General features: G+C 33.7%; 1 protein-coding gene across 1 annotated transcript; it reads left to right on the top strand.

Moving 5' to 3' along the window:
* The first annotated feature begins 1992 nt into the window (after nucleotides 1-1992).
* On the top strand, nucleotides 1993-24338 carry LOC128859609 (protein rhomboid). The gene is made up of 4 exons (XM_054096553.1): nucleotides 1993-3021; nucleotides 14359-15157; nucleotides 22134-22563; nucleotides 22833-24338. Exons 2-4 carry the CDS (start codon nucleotides 14633-14635, stop codon nucleotides 23180-23182), a joined length of 1305 nt encoding a protein of 434 aa, XP_053952528.1. The 5' UTR covers nucleotides 1993-3021; nucleotides 14359-14632; the 3' UTR covers nucleotides 23183-24338.
* The last annotated feature ends 1231 nt before the right edge of the window (nucleotides 24339-25569 follow it).

The raw sequence follows: 25569 nt of genomic DNA, 5'->3' as shown, positions 1-25569 counted from the left end.
AAAAAATCGCGCGATTTTTAATTCCAAATTTTCACTATATTATGAATATATGATATATATATGTATATACATATATATATTTAAAAAAAAAGAAAAAAAAGCGCCGCAGGCGAAAATTTGGAATAAAAAATCGCGCGATTTTTTATTCCAAATTTTCCCTATATTATGAATATATTAATATATATATATTCTTTTTTATATATTAAATATCTATATATAAAAAAGAATAATTAAAACATTTTGCGTAGAACTTTTTTCTGCGTAGGCGGCCTACGGCCGCACTTCAAAAAAATAACCCTTAATAGTGCAACACCGTCTCCGCTGCACATAGGAGTTTTACGTGAAGCGGAACTGTATTTCGAAAATCATATCGATATTGTATTTATATATATTTATGAACTCAATATATACACCTTAGAGGTTGTAAACCCCCATTCCTTCATTATTCTAACAGAAAAGAGTGTGTGGAAATTATGTTCCTATGTTGCTTCGTTTTCAATGGCATTCTATTATTTTTTGCTTCTGGCAGCACTCCATTCAGCCATGCTTTTCAGTTATTGTAAATTTAGCTGGCATATTTGGAGTTAGCAACTTAAAAATGCAATATAAATGGTTAATTTGTGGTATAAATAAATAAAAAGAGTTAAAAACGTATGTGTATGTTAATATAGTTTCAATATTTATTAAAATAAATGTGATAAATGCACTTATTCTATCAAAATTTGGTGAAGATAAAAGACAAACTTTATCAACAAATAACTTAAAAACTATTATTAACAGAATAGTGTTGGTGCTAGTTTTAGCAAAATAAGCACGAAGTGAACATCTCCTGTGAATTTCATTGAAAAATTCGTAATATTTCTCTCAAAAGAAGTGATGGGAGAACACATGGGGTCGGAGCCAAAACATCAGCATTTTGTACTTTAGTTGAAAAGCAAGGGAGCAATATTTTTGGACTAAAAATGCTTCGTATTTTATTTGTGGCTAGAATTACTCCTTACAGAAATTCGCGTGTTTAAATGAAGACAGCCAACGCAATAATAAGCTTGGTAAGAAGTCTTTACCAGCAGCCAACACAAAATTGGGACAACAGTATCAAACTCTTATACGCTGGTTTTATGGGCTGAAATCGAGCATTCTTTGATGTAGATCCAACATGTTTGATGGTTTTTCATAAAATTGCAGACTGCAGGGCAAACATATGTGCGTGCGTATTTATGTTTTTATAGGAGATGTATAGTAGGCTAAATGGCCATTTCATTGGGGAATACTAAAGAGCAAAACTTTAACAGAATTTAATAGTAATTAGTAAAACTTAATAATAATTAATAAAAAAGGAAAACAATATTATTTATGAAAAGTGATCCTAAAGTCCGTATTCAAAACATTTAGCTTCCACTTGCACTTTTATGCACGTACATACATACATATGTACTTGTCCTATAGGAACTTATCAATCAATCAACGTGCCTTTGTTGGTACTTCCTTCCGTTCCAACTGTAAATATACGCTAGCAACCACAGCTTGTTTGAAGACAACGCACAGAAGACAGCTGGCGGTAACAGCTGCCAAGTGGAGTGTGCCCATTAAAGTATCAAAAAGCATGCAAGCTGATATACTACAAGCACTTGAATGTGCATGCGCTTCCACACGCACACATAAACACACACACACATGTATATGGGGAAAGGCCATATGCAAAGGTATGAAGTGACGAAGCCGAACGAGAAAGCAAGGTGTATCGAACATTAAGTCAAACTAAATTCTAGACACGTCCAACATGTATGCAACGCTCAGCTGTTTCACCCTAGCTATTTTTTATTCAAGCGATACACAAACAATTTTATTGCGACACGTATGATTTGAATGTCGAATTGGACGGCCTGCCCAGCTCGACAACCAACCAGACAACCGAAAGCAGCAAAGTAAACTAACAAACCAACGGCAATGCAACACTAGACATTTGGATTTGGTATTTGAGGGCCGGTCGCACGAAATTCACAAACAGTTGCGTGCGGAACGTGAACAAGTTTACGTGTTGTGTTATTTGAAATAGAAGTTTGGTTGTGATGTAGTGTAACCAATAAAAAGTTCTCACATTTATTTGAGAAAACTCGGCGAACGGAAATTTCAAAATAAACGCAAATAGCGCACGGAATAACGTAAATTGAAATAAAAAAAATTATATTTAAGAAATAATTCACTCAAACGCACAATAACATTTATTCAACGATTTCCCTTTCACTACGCCTACGAAAATCATAAAAACATACACATACAAATAAAAATCTCGTTCAAAGAAATATATCAAATCAGAATTTAAAAATAACAAAATTAATGACAAAACCGCGTGAATAAATACATTTGTGTTTATATGTATCTATGCATGTGTGTAATGCAAATAAACTAACTGAAAACTTAGCAAAAAGTAGGAAAAAGCAAATGAATTCTGTAAGCAAATGAAAAAGCGAACAAACTCACAAAACAGCAAGAGCAACAACAACGACACACAAGCATGTGCATAATAAATTTGTTGCACAAAAAACAAATCGAAAAATAAAATTTAGTGAATGCTTTTACTGCCGTTTTTTCTCCTCTTCTACTTGGAGTGTGTATTGTGCGCAAGGTGAGGCAGTGGTGGTGCATTCAATACTTAATTACACGGGAACAACACGAACAACAAAAACGCCAAAGGACTTGTGCATTTTGTAGCAAGCAAACACAAGAAAAAATAAACAATAGCAACTACCAACAAAGCAAGTGTGAATAAAAAACAAAAGGGGGCATAAAAAACCTCAAATTGAGAAATTAAAAAACAACAGCTTCCGATAAAAAACAAACTGTAAGGAACCAATAAAAATCACAACAGCCGCAATAAACAAAAATAAATAAAACGTCTAAATAATAAATAAGTAGGTTTGTGAATAAGAAGTTGCAATTAGAACAACAATAACAGCACAATAACAACACAATTGGATTAAAACGAAAATAAGGAAGCAGATAATTTCATATAAAGAATAGGTGAGTTACAATGTTGAGCTGTATAAACGGTGTGGCACGAAAGTCATAACGGTATACCTTAAAGAAGTCACATACGCGTATTACATTGCCGCATACCTAGTATTTATGTAGGCGCTTAGTTGCTATTTCCTTGGTACCTACTTCAATATTCAGGGGGGTACCCTATATCTGGGTGTTCGGTTGTAGCGTTAGCCTACGATGGGCTCATATGTAGCTCATTGTGATGTCGCATGCAAGACTTGCCTTGATCTCTCGTAAAACCAAATGAACTGACCAAAAACTTAACAAGATTCATAATTTCTACAGCGCTGAGATCTTTCAACTCATCTATCTAAATTTATTTAAAAGACGTGTTTACTCTTTCTCATTTATAAGACGTTTTTAATGAAAAATCAAATTAGCATACATTAGGCATCGTCCAAATTTTCGAAAGTGTTTGATTTTTGATCACCGAACAATTTTTCTTACCACTCAAAGCTTAGACAGGGTAGAGCAAAACTAACCACCCTATCGAAAGATTTCTCATTTTTGTAATTGGCGTCATACGTCAGTCATATTTGACACTTGTGAACTAGACAGCAGCAGTATACCAACAGCCAAGCCACAGGTAAATAGCACGTAAAAGTCCAAATAAAGATTTCTATCACTCAAAAAACATTTTTTTTTGTATTTAGTAAAAAAGTTATTCAAAAATGTTTGTTTATTTTTATGGCACTTTGTATAATAAAATTTAAGTTCGATCAGCTTAAATTTAGTTGAACTGAACTAAAAAAAATTATAATATATTATTTCCTGGATTCATATGTTTATTTAGTGATGTTCTGAAAATAGATGGGTAACACTGGCAGTGCCTTTACGCGTGACTAGCATTCAATTGGTCCCTCATTCAACTAAAATTAGCAAAATCCATATCTCGCTAAGCAAAGTGTCATTGTAAAAATTACGTCGGACCCATTCAAGATTAAACCTCCCGGCCTCAATATTGGCAATATGAACTTTAAGAAGATAACTAAATGCCGAAAATAAATAATTTAAAGAACTTAAAAATTTTAATTTATGTATATAAATATAAAAATTGGTGCATTCCAAATCTGCTGTGCAGAGTGCAATTACAATTTTGTAATACTACTAATTTCTATATATAATATATATAATTGGCGCGTACACCCCTTTTGTGTGTTTGGCCGAGCAAAAGTCGCTCGTAAAGTTTTTTTTTTAATATTTAAGAAAATGTCTGCAATTATGCATTACCTATTACCGACGCCTATGCTCCATTTCCAAATAATTAACCAAAAAATAAGATTCCCCGAAAGTGAAAAAATGTTCCAAAATTATTCAAAAAAATATGAAATATGGCAAATTATTGTATGTAGAAAAGGTGACAAATGTTCCAAAATTGATTAAAAAATTTCTGAAAAAAATGAAGAAATTTGCAAAATTTATTTAAAAAGTTTTAACCTCGAATTTAAAAAACCGTTACAAATGAGATAGCTTTCATTTGAGAATCAAATCGCAATGCAGAGCAAGTTCTTTAATATTGTTTTATTTAATTTTTTTTTTTTTGTAGAAGTTTTAAATACATTTTCGATCATTTTCTAATTTTATTTTTAATATTTCAATTCTTTTTAATTATTACTTTGGGAAATTTTTTTTTAAATTTTTTTGAAAATAAAATTAGTATATGTTCATATGTATATCTTTAATTTGTTAATTGATAATGATTGTCTAAAATGTGTCTAGTTTTAAAACCTATTCCAGTCATTAAAGACTTCGTTCAGTTTTTTATTGGGTCGCAATGATTTTAATCGTTTGTAAATAGTCTTTAATTGTCTTTGCGTTGATTTAATGGTTTCATTTGATTCTTTTTTTTTTCAAGCACATATGTTTTCCAACCAAACGTGTAAGAATCTTAAATCTCTTCGAAATGGAATGACAACGACTAATTTTGCGTTCTTCAAATTTTTTGCAACCGCACGGATTTACACCGCAATAGCACCACGTAGATGGGGGAAATACAACGCAGCACTGTTTTTTTTTTTTTTTTTTTTTTTTTTTTGTTATTCTAACATTATTCGCATTCAATGTTGCCCTTAATGACAACTGAGGCCGACTGTGATGATGAGCAATCAAAAGTGTTGCACATTAAGCCCCAAAATCCCCACCGAGCCCCTGCTTCGCGATATGTATGCATACAGTGTGTACGATATGTTTGTACATTTATATCGTGAGCACCTAGTCAACCCACCTGCTAAGTTGACATTCGATAAAACGTAACAAGTGTAGGCAATAAAAAATGCGTACAAATATGCCAATACGCTACAAAAGGGGCAACAGCAGCAAGCGGTTTTTGCTGCCTACACGCAAATTCTTACCATCTACTCGCTCGCTTCGTGTGAGTGTGTGTATGTTTGCAAGTACGTACTCGTACTTCACAAATGTGTATGTACGATTGTTGTTGGTTTGTTTAACTATATGAGGAGCAGCGTCAATGTTTGCCATTAGCAGGGTGCTGACGTGCAAGAAGCAGAGGATCATATGAGAATGTGAATACAAATTTCCAACCAATCGACCTGAACACAATGTTGGTGGCAGGGACGGCGACGGCGACGGCGGCTACAACAGTGACTGCAATAGCCATTATGCGTTTATTGACTCTTACAAAAGCGGCCAATGCTGTGTGCGATTATGTTTTTCCGCCAATACTAAATATGTACGAATATATGGATGTAATTATGTATGTATGAGTGTACGTATGCGAGCGCACAAAAACAAATTGGTAACGCCCGGAAAATGTAAATAATCTCGTAATAAAAAAACAATAATAAACATAGTGAAAATGCTAATTCGCATAGCACCGTCTGAATACAACACACAAACGTTCCGCTAATGCTCGCAGCAATGGGACTGCATTCGCGTAGTTAGGCCGGTCGTTTCCAAGTGACCGTTCGTTTGTCCGCCTCAAAAAAGCAACAATAAGTACATAATGGCTAAAGGCGCTACCGGCGGTAAATGCAGCCGCTTTTCGCCGATACATATGGATGTGTGTATGAATGTTTGTACACGTACGTGCAACTGCTTAGCGGTAACAATTTTGCCATTTACAGCATAATTTGTGCATATCTAGTTCTTCACACTCCCATACATATATATGTACATACATACATACGTACTTAACAGGAAATTGTGCGCACTCGTACGTGCAGCTAATTTGAATTTGCTGCAACTATAAAAAAATGCTACTTCTGCAATTGGTGCATTCAATTACCATTACAGTTGTTCAATTGTTGTTTGGCAGCTTGCGCATTTGTGGCACGCAGTTAGGCGAAGGTCACGGGAATAAAATCGCAAGAGATTTCGCTTGATATGGATGATGCGTCGTCGCAGGCAGGTTTATAGCAAACAACACAGACAAAACGAATTTTGGAGTGTTTGTGGGCTCATTATTGAGCGAACTTGGGTTGTTAGAGTGGGAAAAGTAGAGTTTGTGGGACGTTCAATTTTTCTGCCTAGAATTCCATACTACTTGTATAACCCTCGTTCAGATAGTGAAAAGAAAAAATTTCGAATTTAATATTTCGAGGAAAAATTCCCACACACATACGCATGCATGTGAACATAAACATATTTGTTTATTTAATAGTTTATTCAGTTGCTTCATTGCACAAATTTAACATTTCTGTTAGAAATTTTAAACTTGTTTTAGACTTAGGCTTTTCCATAACGGTACGAAGAAGTTTTAAGCATATTTTAGACTTAGGCTTAGGCTTTTCCAAAAAGGTACGAGTTGCGATATCTACTTATTCTAAAAGAAATAAATTATTTGTTACTCATTCTTCTTCAAACAACTTAAATGCGTATATAAAATAATACGATTGTGTTTGTCAATTGAAGATTAGAAAGAAAAATGTATCTAAGAAATTTTTGTGTACAAACAGTTCAAAATTAAATTTTTAAAAATTTAAAATTATAGCGATGCGGGTAAATTTTATCAACTGAAAGCCAGACACTTCACGAACTTAATGCCTTCACAGAGAAGTCCTGAAAATTATTATTTTTCTATAAGTTACTAAAAAGAAAATTAAGATGAGATTAAAATTTGGTATTCTAACGAATCGTTAAGCAAAAGTGTGTGTGTACATGCAAATTTTTGTTTTCATATTTTCAATTTTTAAAAATTATTTCAACAGAAAAATTTTAGAAGTGTTTTAAATTAAATTTACATATAAATTAATGAAAAAAGTAAAAATGTTATTTTTCTACATTTTTCCTGACTTTGGCTTAAGAAAATGTTTGTTGTATACTCCAGTGCGGCTATTTTCCAAACACATTAAGGGGGGAAGTACCTTTAGAGGGCCGAAAAAAACCAGTTTTTCGTGATTTATTTTTGGGAAAATGAAAACAGTGCACATGAAATTAATATGATATATATTTAGGGCAATGCTCCAAGAAGAAAAAAGCGTATTTAACATTTTTATAAATAAGCAATTAATTGAGTTATGGCGGTTCACGTAAATCGTGTCGCCGCTGACATCGAATTCGGCGAAAGCGATCCTGACCGCAACTTTCATCTGAAATCATAAAATCAAACATTATTTTACTCAGGAGGGTTTTTTATCCTAGATAGACTACAATCTCTAGCAAATTCGAAGATTAACCATTAAAATGAGGCTTCAAAAAAAACTTTTGGTTTTTTTTGCAAAAATTTTCAAACATTTTTGTGTTAAAAAGTATCTAAAAATTATTTTTTCTTTTCGTCCGTAGTCTACCTAGAGTAGCTTTTTATGCCCTTTAAAATGAAACCTTGATGAAGAAAATTGGTTCAATACTTTTTCCGTAATCACTTACGCCAATTTGAAAAACATGGTTTCGAGAAAACGCCGTTTAAAGTTCGCGGTCAAGGAAAAAGAAACTTACCGAAGTTGGACGCTAATCAGCACCACCAGGCTCATAGAGCAAACCCTCAGCTTCCTCAAAGTATTCGTTTTCGGCGAGTTGTGCCTCCCTTTTTGAAACGTCCCCTTTTGAAACGTCTAAAGGTACTTCCCCCCTTAAGTAAAAACTACATAAAAATTAATATTTATTGATTACTTAGTAATTTCAACAGCCAGCGAGTTAAGCAGATTTTCCATTTTTCTGCACACTAAAATATTGGCTAAAAAAATATATATAAATGTTGACATTTTTGAATCACTTTAAATGTAGAAATTCAAATTATTAAACATAAAACTAAAATGTAGTATTCGATAAAAATCTTCACAAAATATATCTGTGAAGATTTCCCAACAAAAACAGAAAATTAATAAAAGAAGCACTTAAGCATTTAAAAAACTATTTCATTTCATTTATACACCATTTTTATATATGTACATATATTTATTGTATAAATAAATACCTACTATACGTATCTTTGATCATGTGTAGTAGATATTCATAAATATTCGCACTTACACACGCCTAGCGCTTAGCGCTCAACACTCAAATGAATTCATTTTCGTTATATTCGAGAGCGTGAGTGCTGTCAAGTGTGGAAAACGTATGAAACGCAAGAGCCATTCACATTTTAAGTGCTTAATCGCGTTGCAACATTTAAGCTGCTCAAAAGCGCCTAGTAAAACATGACGGTTTGTAGATACATATATTAGTATGTATGTATGTGTACATACATAGGTAATTGAAAAAATTATGATTTTTTTGCAAGATTTTCTCTTTCTTGCTTATTTACAATGCATTTTTGGCTCTAATAACTTTATTTTTGCACACACTCGAATAAGTGCATTTTTTTGCTAATTTTCGAAACAATTATTAATCAAGATTTTTTATTGCACATACACATACTTTTTTGTAGTGTTAGTGCCTACTTATACAGATTATTTTGGAATTAATTAACAGACGGTTACGCGGTGCAGCGCGAATGCAACATGGCATACATACACTTCTATGTGCGATTGAGTGCTTCTGTGCATATGTGTTGGTGCAACATGCCACGCTAGCTGCATTTTTAGTGCATTTTCCAGCTAATTCGTTTATTTGGTGATGAAGATATTGTTTTACGATGTTGGTTTTAATTTTAATATTTTTAATTGCTTTAAAATTATTTATTTCATTCTTTAGAAATGGTTTTTTTCAACTCCTACGCTATCGAAAATCTGAAATGCAGTCAAACGCTTCGTTGCGTGTGTGTTTCAATGAAGTAATTAGAGTTACAAATGTTATTGTGTTGCAAGTATGTGTGCAGTCAGTTGCAGATGCTTAAAGGCTATGAAAAGCTTTATATGCTCAAATATACATACATGCGTACGTAGATATGCATGAATGAAGCAATTATATTCATGTACGAGAACAATAATAGGAATTTAGAGATTTTTCGTTCAGATACTTAGGCAAGAAAATAAAAAGTTTCATTGGAGAATATATTTCTACAGCAAAAAATAAAAATAAAATATTTCCATCAAATGAAATTTGTAAAATTTTTATGGTAAAAAATAAAATCAACTGTAATACAACTAAAATGTAAATTTTATATTAAAAAAATTTGGTAAAATTTTCAAGAATAAATTATGGTGGCAATTTTTCCGAAAAACATAATTTTTTGAACACGCCAGCAAATCATTTTTTAATTTTTTTTTTAATTGTTTCTTAATCCAAATTTTTTCAATTAACAAAATTAACTATCGACAATTAGATATGAAAAACGCTGAAGGCGACTAACGTTTAAATTTTTATATAGCTAATTCAAGGTATAATTTTTAATGAAAAAAATTTTGTATAATTTCTATTTAAAATTAAAATCAGATTTAGAACAGATTTTTTATAAAAGCATATCGAAGTTATTTTAAAGAAGCTTAATTTGGAATTTGTTCAAGCAAACAGCAACAATAAAGAAGTCTTAACTACATATTACACCTACAAGTACAATACTTAGAAATGTTACACTAGAAATTATTTTCAATTGAAAATTAAAAAAAAAATATAATTTCGAATTTATTTGAAATAATTTGTATAATATTTTCAATTATCGGTGCAAAAATTATGTGGCCAAAATAATACCCAAAGACAGCAACACTGTCACAGCTGCAAAATAGCTTCAATATGCAAAGAAACCTGAAACAAAGGTACTGAAAACAATTAAGGAAGGCTAAATTTGGGACAAAACGAACTTCACATAGCCGCGCTCACCTTAGTAAAATTTAATTAGGTTTATTTCATTAAACTCGATCAAAGGTTTCAAATTATAATTTCACTTTGTGGTATGCATACGTACATACACACGCACATATATGTAGGTACATATATTGTTGGAAGCCACTGTATTGCGATTGCTCATATTAGCCAGATGCTCATCACTTTGTATCAAGCAAATGATCAACTCCCGCATAAATGACACAATCTGTGTGACATTTAGGCATTATTTCCCTTGGAACCATATCCACACACATGTATTCGTACATAGGTATGCATATGCGTACGTACATATACATAGGTAGCTACTTACATACATACAAATATTTTACCACCTAAACAAACCATAACAAATTGAAGCGCGTGCGCAAAAGACTGATGTTGCCATAACAATAACAACTACATAACAAGTATATATACATGCATATTCCAATATTTTGTTGTAGCAACAAGAGTCACCAAAACCAGTGAACTCGTTACCAAGCAACAGCAATAAATAACAAAACAACAACGACATTTTTTTCCTCGTCATTTTCAAATTTTTGCTGATTTCATTTTGCTTACATACATACAGAGATATTGTAATTGAAACGGGTACGATTAACATAATTTACTTATACTTAGCATTATTGTTGTCACACAGCAGCAAGTAATTGTATGTATTTAGTGTGTAGTGTGTTTTTGTTGTGGTTTCTTGTTGGGCCACTAAGCGCTGGTCGCAGGGCCATTTGTTGAGAATTACACTAATGATGTTGGTTAAATTACATGGCATCTACTTACATACCTATGTACATATGTACATTGACGTACATACGCATATGTGTACATATATGTAGATATGTATGTATGAGTATAGCAAAATTGGGAGGCGCAGACCTTGTGTGTTGATTTTCTGCAAAAAAAAAAAAAAAAAAAAAATTTTAGAAAATTACAGAATAAACCGCAGGCTTAGACACATTTTATAATTTATTGAAAGCAACGATTTGCAAAGTGTTCAACAAAAATGTGTTTGCTTTTGCATATATTCATACTAGAGACTTCAATCTCGGAATCCCAGTATTTTGTCAGGCACCAAAAATATCGGAATTCCGAAAACGATTATGTCAAGAGTTTTATCTTACATGCAAATGAGAAGCAAATTTTTCCGGCGCTTACGTTGAATGTTGAGCTTTGGTGTTTTAAAAGATTTATAGTAGAAGTTTATCACAAATATTTTTGTGGTACATTTAAAATCGTATATCCCTCTGATACTCTGATATGAGTGTTTTTGGTCCTTTCTGTAAATGAGAAAAAATCCACATCTGAATGTTTCACGAAAATATTCGCCCTTGCTAACAAAGCACTGTTATACCCATCATTTATCTAAAATAAATATTACATAGTCTTCTAAGACGATTTTCCTTAAGAATTGAAAATGGAGAATACTTTAACACCCACTAAAATAATATTCTGACGTAAACTTTCAAATAGCCGATGCAAGTACTTATTTTTTTGTATTCTCTACTTGAATCCATTGTCGGAATCTTTTTATTAACTTTTTTTTTGTTTGGGCTCGCTGTGTATTTATAATTATATTTAATTTTTATCATGATATAATAAATAAATATTTCTATTGAAATTCAACTTTAATAGAATTAAATTTTTTCAATTGAAAACTCACATAAACAAACTAATTTCAGATTTCTGCACACTTTTCTGCACATGTTTTTTTAACCCAAAACTATTTCTTTTTTGTCTGTATTTATTTTGTTACAGTTTAAGCGAATCTCTTTGAGCTTTTCGCCTAGAAACATTTAAAAAATTAAAATGGCTCCTGTCTGGCGACAACAGCCGATAAAAGTCAACTGAGAAAAAATATTAATGGAAGGCAACAAATTTCGCAAAAGTATATCATAAATCAGTCAAAGCAAATTAAAAGTAAGAAATACTATAAACATCGCGTTTAATATTGAAAATTGAAATCAAAAAGAAAAAATTTTGAATATTCAAAAATAAGAATATAAAAAAAAGAAACAAACTGCCACCCACAAGAACTGTGCCGGCATTTATATATATGTATATATGCACTTGTACAAACATACATTTACGCGCTTTTCATATGAGAATGGCAGACAGGGAATTTTTTATTTGCTTTTTTTTTGAGTCATCAGCCCAAAAACAGGCACACCGACAGCAAATACCGCCAATAAACCGCGCGATATAATAAAGAAGCGCACACAGCTTTGCTAGGTAACAGCGCAACGTAAAACAAAAATTAATTTAAGAAAAGTACTCCCCTTTATTATTGCTAAGTGTTGTGCTTAAGTAAAGTCTTATTGTAAATATACGTACGAGTGTGCGAGCATGTAACTGAACAGATGTATGTATGTACATATGATGGGTTTTAAGAATTTTTAGTCTCTGCATTTGAATCGTATGCGTGGCCATGTAATCAAAATTATGCATGTGGTTGTTCACAAATTTGTTTGTTTGTTAGAAATCTTTTGCAATCACAGCAATTCAACACATTGCCCTTCCGCGTGAGCTAAGCAAAATTCCCAATAGTCCGAGTCAGAACACATGCAGTTACATATATGTATGTATGTGGAGTCGTGAGGGCGTGAGGAAGTGGCTAAATTCTAAGTAGCATGATTGTGGTTTCATAATTTGTGTGTGTGTCTGCATACATATCTATGTATACACTCTACTACATACTTAGATGCTGCTCCCCACTATCCCGACCGCCATTTGCGGCTTCATCAACGCTGGCCATTAATTATGTACATGGCAAATCATATCCATTTGTATTGCATACACACATACATACATTCATACAAAGCTATAAAATGTATTGGTCATAAAGTTAATCTAAAATTTATTCCTGGAAATTTCAAATTACGACCAACAACAAAAGCCACAATGATATCGTGTTGTTCATATATGTACATATGTGTGTTTGAAGGTGTGTATATATATATATATATACATATACATACATACAGATGTGTGTATGTATGCATTAAAGCTCAAGGGACTGGCTCAACATGGCTGCCGTTCTAGGCACTAAATTCGTATCAGTGAAGTAAGACAGCATTGTGTTGTGTATGTGTACATACATACACATATGTATGTATGTGTATATTTATACATGAACATAATTGCGCTGGAATGTAGGGCACAACAATCATAAAATGGCATCAAGCAACTTATACAGACACACGCACTCGCACAACTTCAGATGGGTGTAGATATGTGTTCGTCACTCAAGTATGTTTGTGTGCATGTGAAGAAGAAATGGAATGCACGTAAACGCCTGAAAACTCGCTACAGCTCACTTCAAATTGGCGGTATATTTATGGATGCCTTAGAGGCACTGTTGTTTCAGAACAAGAACAAAAAGACGACAACATCAACTAGAACAATATTTACCTTTTAGCTCTTAGTGGCGCAGATTTTTTTCTTTTTTCCACTTTTTTCGGTGCACTGGATTGCAAATTTTTGGTACCTCAATATGAGTTATGAATGAACGAAAATGTATTAGCCACAGAAATTTTTTTCAATCTGGAAAAAAGAGTGTCCATCGATTACTAATATACATTTCTAAATATTTTGAGAAAATTTTAATAGCAAATGTTTTATCATCAACTAAAAATGGTGTTTAACACTGTTTTGCCCTGAAATTGCTTTTGTAAGAAATATTAAATAATAAGAACTCGTTAAGCAAAGAATTATCAAAAATCTGCAATAATACTCGGGGTTTTTGCCAAACAAATGGAGTTCTAATAAGTGAATTTGTGGTGATGAGATTCTGCATTCTGGTTTTTCACACTTTCTGCAAATCTCTATCAAACCTTTCGTCTTGCTCCTCAGTCGTATGTACATAAGTACTTGGCGTATACAACTCCATGCTTACGCATATTGATTTTCGACGCGATTGAGTAGCCGCTGATTGAGACTTCTTAAATCTATTGACGATTCACTAAGCTTGGTGGAAGTGGTGAAATGGCCAAAAAATTTAAAATACACACCCGTAGTCTCCGCTTTATTATATATATATGTATAAACAGATGCGTGCATACATCCTTGCACATTCACACAGTTCATTGCTACGGAAACTTTTTCTCACACCTCGCAGAAGCTGTAAACTGATTTTTTTCTGTTGTTTTTCTCTCTTTTCAGTTGCACTAAAAACAGAAAAGATGCAAGCGCCGCGCGGATCAACGACTGGTAGGTAAACAAAACTCCTGCACAAGACAACAGGAGAAAGAGAAAAGTTAGATTTTTATAAAGACAAAAAAAAATCAAACCGCTAGTCAAAAGTGACGCTAACAACACCTGAAAAATTTTGAAAAAGAGACAGTAAAAATTTTCTCTTTCAACACTATCAACAAAGTGAGAAGGAAGAAAAAAGACTATAAGCACACAAAACAAATAAATATAAAACTAGGCAAAAATGGAGCAATTCGCAGCACAAATATGGCAACAGCAGCAGCAACAACAGCAAGAACAATATAAGCATCAACAGCAGTCCACTGATGAGGTCGAACACCACGAGATGCAACAACAATCTGCTACCACTGTTGTTGTTGTCGACGAACCACCAACCATTGAAGCGACCATCATTGACATTCCACTGCCGGCAGCGACGTCATTATCCTGCTCCACAGCAATACACACACCCACCACAGCCACAGACGCAGTCCCACCATTGATATCTTCGTCATTGTCGTGCTCCTCCTCCTCCTACGACACTGATAGCAGTACAACGGGTAGCACTTGCTGCACGCGGCACGGCGAACACATTTATATGGAGAAGGCTCAACATAAACTGCAACAACAACAACAGCAGGAGCAACAAAAACACCTGCAACAACAGAAACAAAAGTATGCTTGCAATGCGGATACGGAAGAGGAGTATTTGAAGAGTGATTTGCGTCTGCATTGGCCATTCTTCATGCTAGTGATCTCGATCATTGAGGTAAATTTGAAAAACAACTAAAATAATTATGAAATTTAGAATTCTTAAGAGAGTGCAGAAAGATTTGAAGCTACATAAGATTGTGCTGAGTAGGCAGTGGAATGCAAGGAATTCGATGTTGAGAAATTTAAGCGACTCTGAATGTATATACCTATAATTGGCACTTTCACCCAATTGGGTGTTTGGTCGAGCTCCTACTACAATTTGTGGTGTGCATCTCGATGTTGCTCCAAATGAAAGGGCTCACAGTTTTATGCCGCCTCGGTACGGCCAATGGATGAGGAGCTTTTTATCATGGCAGAAATACGCTCGGAGGCTTATCATTGCTTATCGAGGCGCGACCGCTATTAGCAAAATCTTTTTCCATCATTTTGCGTTTCATGCTTGCGTTTTCAAACCTTAGCGCTACCGAATGGTAGTCACGCACCGACAGACAAAATCGTAAAAAAATATTTTCCATGCTGAAATTCCAAACATTTGTTTCCTAGCCTCCATATTTTTCGAATGGCGGAAATGAATGGAATTAATTAATTGAAAATTGTATGAAAAGTTCGAATGCCTAATATTACCCAGAATTTCTGATTCAAATATTTACTCTCATTTTTTAGTGAAATAGCGCAAATACCAAATTCGCATGAAAGCTGCTCAATTTATAAGCTCGTCAATGGAAGCACACACATTTTCCAAATTAAATGCTCTTCACTAATTTGTGAATTTATCATTCAGTTAATTTTGCTTTGGTTCTGTTTTTGGCAAACATGAGAGGAGCTCCATGGTGTCTAATTAATCATATTTTTTGCTACTTAAATTAAATTTTCTGTGGAATATCCACTAAGCTTGTTGTTTTTTATAAAAGCTTATGGAGGAAAGGCTTTTTCAGCGAATCTATTTCTACACTTTTTAAATATAATACATGCATATTGACATACGAAAAAAATAAACATCAGTACAGTGAAATTCAATTGAGCATGCCAACTCAAAACAAAATATGAGGGATTGTAAAAAGTCAGAAAAATAATGTAGCCTTAAATTTTAATAAAAACTCATTCAGCGCTTCCGTGCTACCGACAAAAATTCCTGTTTTACAAGGCAATTCACAAGCAAAAGCTATAGCCACAAAAAGGATTTACCACAGCTACATACATATGTATGCACATATATGCCAATAAGATTTAACATACTCGCACACCAACACATGCCTAGCCCTACAGCTCCAAATCAATATGGCGTTAGCATCAACGCCGGCATTGTTAACTAACGCAGCACAGCAGCGGAAGTAGTTTTTCTTTTACTGCTAGTCCATGTATGTATAACTATATTACGTAGCGTATAGGAACAGCAACAACTCTAACAAGCCAACAATTGTAGAAAAAGTGGCGCACGAGTCGCTTGGCGCCCCAAAATCGATTACACACTGTCTGTTGTGGTCTGCGCTGGTCTGGGCTGCTTTAGCAAAGCCAAAAACAAAGAGTATTTCACTTGTACACAGCTACTCGTATAAACTTCCAACTTTGATTGCTATGTACAACTACAAAATATTTAACTGGCACTTTATAACGATAAAGTTGTGACTCCATAACGAATTGAAGTGGCGACCGACGACTTTTAGCCGCACTGTGCTTTGGGCTCACTGAACACGCACACAACTAAGGCATTGTATATACAATGTATACATACATATATACCGTGTGTGCATGTACATCTGTGAGAGAGAATGCTCATACTTCCTTCCGTAAGTGCTGGCTTAGTTAGCCGTTTTGCTTTTTTGCCGTTTATGTGTGCGTGTGCGTGAGTTTGCTGCAGGCGCATTGCTGCTTTTGAAGTGCCTAACACTTTTATTTTCCTTGTTATTTCTTTCTTAAGGGGTAACACCACTGTAGAAATTTCAAAAAATTGATTTTTTTTTTATAAGCTTAAAAAATTCTTTGAACCTTTTAAAATACAAAACAAAAAGTTGTATACGTTACCGAAGTCTATTTCATAAATATTTTAAGCTTTTAACCAAGCGTTAGTGACTACTACCTAACGACTTCTCCAAATTTCCAAACTTTAAACGCGTTTTTCTCAAAACACGTTTTCTGAAATTGGCACGCAGCATAACTCAAACAATTTTAAGTATTTTTAATCAGGTTTTTCACTACGTCTGTATAATAACCTTCTTAAGAGAAGAGCGTAGGGGATTTTCGATAGATTAGTTTAAACGATTGTTTTAATTATTTAAGTGCCGTTTTTTTAGTCCAAAATAGAGTTTTTCCTTCAAATGCTTGCTAATTCCACAAAAATAAATATTTTTTAAATCCCCTACGTGTTTCCCTAGCTATTCTTATCTAGATTAAGAAAAAAAATGTTTCTTTGTTCCAGATTAAAATTTGCACCCTCTGTGCTGCGTGCCGCGGAGCTCCTTCAAGAGAAACCACATTACAAAAATGTCTCCAATGCCGCCATTTTGTAAAATTTTTCGATCAAACTTTGTAGTTTTGTATTTTAGTATATAAGTAATAACTTCCCAGATCAGAGTGATTGTTTCCCCTTTCCTTCTATACAAAAAAATTCTTTAAAAATCGTGTTTATTTTACGCGTGTACAGTGGTGTTACCCCTTAAGCGAAATTTGTGCGCTGTCATTTTTATAGTTTATTTTACTATTTACTTCCGAAACTTTTTTATTTCTTTGCCAAGCGCATAACATAAATGGAAGGAAACACCACAGACCTTTCAAAATATGCCAAAATCGAAAATTTCATGCATGTCAAAATAGTCAAAAAAGACACTAAAGGAATACTTGTACTCGTATATGGGAAAGTACAAAGCACCCTGCTAGGGTGTTACCGTAGGCCTCACCCATGCAGACATCTGCTTGAATCTGAGCTACCTCCCAGGCAAGGCAGGAGGCACTTCCTCAATTACGCGGTCGAGATCCACGACAAAACAGACAAACAACTACTAGATCCAACAGTGTACAGACAGACCATAAACGACATTCATCGGGAGACCATTACCAGCTTCCTAAGCTCTCGACCCCGAATTCCGTTATCGGAGTCCAACCACCACCTATCGCAGACGAAGAGCTCCAACTTCCCCGAGAATCCCGCGTAACCTTGGCACAATTACGTTCTGGATATTGTAGCAGGTTAAACTCCTAATTATGCAGAATCGACTCCGGCATACTAAACATATGTCCGGCATGTGAAGCCACCCCGCACGACACTAACCACTTTTTCACATGCCCCATTAAACCCACTCATCTAACACCCCTCTCCCTCTGGACCCAACCTGTCAAAACAGCTAGTTTCCTGGGCCTACCGTTAGATGAGCTAGACCAATACGACCGGTTATTACACTACACTGACAGGGCAATGTTACTGCTACAACAACAACAACAAAGTACCAAAATACAAGCAGCAAATAGCAGTAAAATCACGCACAAATTTATTAAAGCTTTCTCGCCATTTTCTTTACTACGAAGTAATATTTTGATTCAGTTGCGTTTTCTGATTTTACAAAATTTTCATTATTTTTAATATCTCGCAACTATGATATGACTTTCTTACCCTATAATTTGTGTTGTTCACTTGAGGAATTCCTTTGTTAATTTCGTAGCATTCGTTAGTATATTTTCGTAGTATTTTCACTCATAGCATTACTGCAAGGATTTTCTATAGGTAATATATACATCTGCATATATATATGTATATGTGCATACATTTTATGTACCAAGCAAGTCATGTATGAGTAAAATGATTCTTAATAGTAATAACAGTAATAGTTAGTGTGTGGAACTCACTTATATAAGTATTTCACGTCCCACTAAAAATAAGCAATAAGCAAAAACAAAACGCATTTCAACTCCTAAATAAGCAATAAGATAGTACTCACTACCTGAAACATCAGCTAGAAACGTTCTCATAGAGTAGCAGGAGGACACTCATACTAAGTGGTGTACTTTTTATATCTCCTTTTGAATATACTAAGTACAATTTATGTAAATGTTTATGAATACAAGTAAGCTTACTAAGTATTTCTGTGCCTAATTTAAAAATATTGCTTATACTACGTTTACATTTACCGCTCAAATTTTATTTAGTTGGTTGCACCCACAGATTTCATTTAGTCGAAAATGCGTTAGTATAGTACATAGCATGCCTGCTCAACTGCTCGGCCTATGATCATGGATAATAATGAATATTACTTCTATATGCTTGGTAGACCCCATTGTCAAAGTATTTAGACCCATTGAGTACATGGAAAGAATTTTCGGATTGTTGGCTGACTCTCCCGCTTTTCGTATCATCGTGTATGTCTTCAAAGGCATGGCTACATCCACTTAATAATGCTAAATCTAAAACTTCGCCAAACGACTATGTTTGATTTAGAAAAAAATAAATCTTCCTACATTCCAGCGTAAAAAATATTTCGTTGGCCGACTAAAAGCGTTGTTGCTGTTGTAGCAGCATAAATATTCCCCCTGCATACACGAGGAATGCTGCTGAAGTGACAGTCCTTGGCCGGATATACCTAAATTCGGGTCGTTCCGGTTACGTAGAACCGACTGTCGTGGGCACGTGACTAAAAGCGTTGTCGGTTATGCCAACATATAGCTGACTAAAGAAACTTAAAAAGACTCAATCCTGATAGAGTTACTTTAACGATTATCTAATGTTCAGGAAAACAGAAAATCGGCCAACATTACAACCAATTTGGCTGCCAAACAGCTGTACAAAATTTGTTTTTGCTACGAGTATTTATCCCATTCTCCCGAAATATCGCTTTATATAATAAAATTTATTAAGTTGGAAAGTCACTTCAAGTTAGTTTAATAGCTATAAGACTATTTGTAGAACGCCAGAGCCTTGAAATGGGTATTTTACTATCGATTTCTCAGAAACTTCTACTCAGAAAAAGTCTAACAGCTTTCGTATGTCACACTTTTGGGTAAATAAAAAAATACTATCCTGATGCAAATGCACTCCATTTTTATATGTAAATAGTTGGAACATTCCGATTTTTACCCCAACAAATGGTGTATTTCCCTTTTTTCTCAACCATCTCTTGTTTGGCTGCAATTTGGTAAATAATATCTCTTATTCTTTGTTTCTTTTGCGCTTCTATTGCTGGAAACGAACTTTTTTGTTGACGCAAATAAGACTATAAAGAGATCACCTTTTATACCGGCGCACTTTTGTGCACAAAGATATTATACGTTTGTGCACATAACGGTTGTATCTAACCGTGAAAAGGAATCGAGATAAATATATGTATGAGTAGATATATGCATATACATATATACCAAAATGCTCTAAACGTGCGTGGGCACGATAACTTGCCTCCGCCCAGGTAGGTTGGTATTGAAATGAGCGAAATCGGTACATAGTGCTCGCCTCGTATATAACGGTAATTAAATAAAAAAAGAAAACCAAATGTCATAGCTCTGCCTTAATTGAAGCAAAATGACTCAAATTTAGTAAAAATGACGCAACCAAAAAAGAACACCCACTTGCTGGTAAATGCGCGTATCTCAATAATGACTTAATACTCGTATGACTCGCGCAAATGTGGCACACATGTTGCTCCCCATCTCATTTTGATCCGACATAAATTTTATTAAATTTCCGTCAGTCTGTCTGATGTTAAAAGCTGTAACTCTCATTGTTTACAAGTTGATTTGATTCTAAAAATTAACAGCCAGCCAATTTCAATTTTATTCAAATGTTCACGGGCTTATAAAGTGCAGTTCGCATCGAATTTCGCACTTCCTTCCTTGTACTGCTTTCCATATGTACTGCAACAAATCCACAAATATATTTTTTCTGCAAAAATACAAAAGTATTTAATGGTTCCCTCTACGTCTCCCTAAGTTGATATGAAATTGTTTCCAAGCTTTTGCGGCTTTCTTTTTTTTAATTTGTTTTCTTTGCATTTCATGCATTAGTGACAAGTGACTGCACAAAGTGAAGAAAATTTATGTGAATTTTCGACTGCTGCTAAATGAATTTCACATCAACCTCCGCAGTCATAATCCTATACTATAAACTATCCGAGTATTCTCATATTAACTTCCGAAAAAGTAGTTCTTACACTTTTTGATCAGAAGCAACCCTCGCAAAACTATTCCCCAATAAACAGCGCCAGTTACTGCCAAACTTAAAGCTGAACGCAGTAGCGATAGCTTGTTGACAGGGGAAAATGCATAAATAACATCAGCAAAATATGAAGTTTACAGAAGTGTGAAATTTTGAGGAATTCGAATTTATCTGCAGCAGAGTTGTTATTGTTAATCATAACTGCGAATTTCCGTTTTTGAAGATATACAAGGAAACGTAAAAGTAATTATTGCTAAAATAACTTTTTCACTAAATAAAAAAATAAACTTTAAGTGATGAAAATCTTTATTGTGACCTTTTCGCGCTCCTTTATTTGTCTGTCCATATACTACTATTGTCTAGTTCACAAGTGTCAAATATGATTGAGGTGCGATGCCATTTGCAAAAATTATAAAACTTCCGATTGGGTTATATTTTCGTATTTTTATAAATTCGGAATAACGAAATTTCGCAACTGAACCCGAATAAGAGAACCACGAACAGAGAAATCGGTCAAAAATTCCTAATTAACGGAAATTCACAGATTTTGGGAGCATTAAAATTTTGTTATTGTAAATTTTTTATAATATTTTATAATTTAAATTAGCCAATTTACGCCAGATTGAAAAACAAAACAAAAAATTTAAGGCAGAAGTTCGGAAAATTCGGGAGCATACGAGTTTTGAGAAGCTTTTTTATAAGATTTTTCTTACAAATTCTTGCTATAAGTCAAGTGAAGACATTCAGCACGATCACGGTCTGTGTAGCCGCACCTTGTAGGCGATATTATATTACAATCTTAAATATAAATAAATAAATAAGCAAATTAAATCATAAATTCCTATACTAATCTGTTTTCGCTCTCTCTCTCTCTCTCTCTTCCTTCCTTTTCTTCCAGATCGCAATTTTCGCCTACGATTCGGCAACCGTACCGGGCACGGCGACAACGCAACAACTTCTCCCTCACATGCCCATCGCCTCCGATTCGGTATTCATCTATCGACCCGATCGCCGATTGCAGGTGTGGCGCTTCCTCTCCTATATGTTTCTACATGCCAATTGGTTTCATTTGGGCTTCAATGTGGTCATTCAACTCTTTTACGGCATCCCGCTGGAAGTGATGCACGGTTCGGCGCGTGTGGCGATCATTTACTGTGCGGGCGTCTTTGCCGGTTCGCTTGGCACCAGCGTTGTCGACTCGGAGGTGTATTTGGTGGGCGCTAGCGGTGGCGTCTATGCGATGCTTGCTGCACACTTGGCCAACATCACACTCAATTACAGGCAGATGCGTTATGCGGTGGCGCAATTGTTATCGGTGCTGATATTTGGTGAGTTTTGAAGATTTTTGTTTATGTAACTAACGCTTATGAATGCCTGGGAAGAAAGCTATGAGTTGTTTACTTAGTTCAAAATATGTGTGTTCTAAAGGGTGATATGAATTGACCTCATTCGGTTTTAACACTTCAACTCATTTCACTCTGCAGGCATTTTTGTGTGTGCAGTAGTATTTTTATTTTAAACAATTATTAAAATCTAAGTCAAGCCACATTTATACTAAATTTAACTTTTTTTCTTCCATTTTGCTCTTCTCTTGTAGTATCTTGCGATCTGGGATATGCATTATATTCACAATATCTGGACGCTGATGCGATGACGAAACCAGCTCACGTCGATCGCTCGTGGCTCAATCTTGATCCACCGCCAGTTTCATATGTTGCCCATATGACTGGTGCGCTAGCGGGGTTCACCATCGGCTTGCTGGTGCTGAAGAATTTCGAGCATCGCGCCTATGAGAATCTGATTTGGTGGCTGGCATTGGGCGTCTACAGTGCCTTCACCGTCTTCGCCATTGTCTTCAATTTGATCAACACGATGACCGGTCAGCTAGTGGAGGAGCGCAGCGAAGTTGTGGCACAGCAGTTGTTGTACGATTTGGGTGTGTCGTAAATAGTGTGTTTGCGAAGAAAAAATTAGACGAAAAAAATGCTAAAATAAATACGTGAAACAAAGTTTGAGAAAATAATGTTCGAAAAAAACCTATATGCTTTGAAAAGCATTAGCAGAAAAAGAAGAAGAAAACAATTATTAAAGTACGCTCGAATTTAGTGCCGCGCGTGAATTAACTAATAAATAACCAAAAAATAGTATAAACTCAGCAGACGTCAAATTCTTCTATTAAAGTTTCAGTTATCAGATTTTTGTTATACTTCTTTTTGTTACTATTTACCTTAACGTATTTAAAATGCATGTAAATACTTTCAACAGCTCTTGTTTCATTTATTTTCTTTTGTTTTTCATATTTATTTTGCATCGAACGCAAATAAAACCCCAAATCGTATAAATAAATGTTGTGATAATACCAAAGACTGAATTAATTTTGAAAATAAAAGATTTAAATACACACACACACACACAAGTTCATTCAAGCACGCTTGAATGAAATTTAGTTATAGCATTAAGAAGTGAATACAAATTTATTTATTTAATTACATTAAATTTTTTTTAATAAAATTTTAGACATCAGTGCACATTCGGGTCACACACACACATACAACCAAATAATAAAAATTCGGTTAGGTGCATTCTAGTGCATTTGTAAATACATACGAATAGAAGCCCTTTAGGCTTTTCAAATAATAAAAAAACAAAAAATAGCTTTGTTTGTATATATGTACGTATATTTGAAAAAAAGGAACATCCTCTCCCCCGCAAGCAAATATATTTAATGTAAATTAAAGTGTACAATAGTCGCTAAAAATCGCATTTTCACAAAATAACACACTAGTCAAACAACCAACAACAAATACAAGCATGCAGTCGACAAACGACAGCCGAAAGAATGAAAGCCAAGCGCAAAAGTGTAACGCATAGATAACTCAATAGTGCGTCCTATGTTGCATATGTACAGTCAGATAAAATTGCTGATAAGTGAAAATTTACAAAATTTCAAATAGTTATTTAAAAAAATTCAAAATTATGGATAATTAGAAATAATTATTTTGTTTAGTTTTAAATTAATTTAATCGTTTAACACAAATGCACAGACCATTGAAAATGGCAGAAAATTAAAAAAATACTCTGAGTTTTGTTTTTCAATTTTGCGTATTAACTACTGGTAAGTGTAAATCTTTCAGAAACTACAAAATATTAAAAAGAATTAAATCTTGTAATTTTGAAATAATTAGTTTTTCTCTTCAATTATAAAATAAATTTAGACCTGAAATTTAAAATAAAAATAAAAATTCAAAAACTTTTTAAATAAAGTGCAAAATTCAATTTTAAATAAAGTTCAATGCGCAATCTTTTAGACAATTTAGAAAACTTGGTATTCAATTTTGTTTCAAGTTTTAAATCAACCTAAATTTAAATCATTCTTGAATAAAAATTTTAATTTCAATAAATTTAAATCATTCTTAAATTTAAATTTCAATCAAAAAGAAAAACAAAACCTAAATTCTACATTTTCTATAATATTTTCCACAAATTTTTTTCACCATAATTTTTATATCTGAAATTCAGTTTTTGCATTTGTTTCTTTAAATTTAGCGAATTCGGTAAATATTTAAAACTTTGTTGTAAGGTAAGTCTAAAAAACTGTATTTAAAAACAGATTTAAATAATTGCATTTCAAAGTTTTCCCATAAATTTTTTAATTGAACGAATTAAAAAAGAACAATTTAATTTTAATTATTGTTTTTTTTTTCTTGTGTGGGATCAGTTTACATGTTTCTGTTAATTCTTTTGAAAATTAATATAATGAGAAACTAAAAAATTTTTTTTTTCTGACAATCATAAAAAAACTATGTGCCCTGTTCAGATATATAAATATATTTTATTATTTTGCATTTGCTTAAAAAACTATTGGCAGTATTTACATTATTCGTACAAAAAAGTCGAACTAAAAAAATCACCCCGCGTTAGCTTTCACGCTGGCTTTATACGCCGTATTGTTAAAACAAACCACAAGAAAATTTAAGCTACCTGCATAGCTACCTTAGAACTGCAAAGCCGTTATTACTCTACATATGTACATAAATACATACATACATAAATTTAATATTTGTTGCGAGATTATTTTGTTCTAGTTTGTAATGTTATTTTTATTCTAATTTATACTGCAGAAAATATTTTTAATTTTAATATTTCTAACGGTTAAGTTAAATTTTAGATTTAGAATCTGAGTGTTTTTGCATACTATTTACATACAAAATTACTAATAGAATAAGTGGAAATATCTACTAGCAACATAAGCGCATGTTATTTCAAATGGAACGGGAAGTACATTTCAAAAAAATAAAAACAAATAAATAAAATAAATATTCGTAAGGAACACT

The sequence above is a fragment of the Anastrepha ludens genome, chromosome 4, assembly GCF_028408465.1.
Source record: "Anastrepha ludens isolate Willacy chromosome 4, idAnaLude1.1, whole genome shotgun sequence".
NCBI classification, from domain to species: Eukaryota; Metazoa; Arthropoda; class Insecta; order Diptera; family Tephritidae; genus Anastrepha; species Anastrepha ludens.
Note: the sequence above shows the minus strand (reverse complement) of the source record. Positions and strands in the feature narration are given on the sequence as shown.

What these genes read in the sequence shown, in the direction of transcription:
- LOC128859609 (XM_054096553.1), top strand. Translation starts at nt 14,633, where the DNA reads ATGGAGCAATTCGCAGCACAAATATGGCAACAGCAGCAGCAACAACAG. An exon ending in TAGTGATCTCGATCATTGAG is followed by an intron (nt 15,158 to 22,133) that starts GTAAATTTGAAA and finishes CTTTTCTTCCAG; the next exon opens with ATCGCAATTTTCGCCTACGA. An exon ending in GTTATCGGTGCTGATATTTG is followed by an intron (nt 22,564 to 22,832) that starts GTGAGTTTTGAA and finishes CTTCTCTTGTAG; the next exon opens with TATCTTGCGATCTGGGATAT.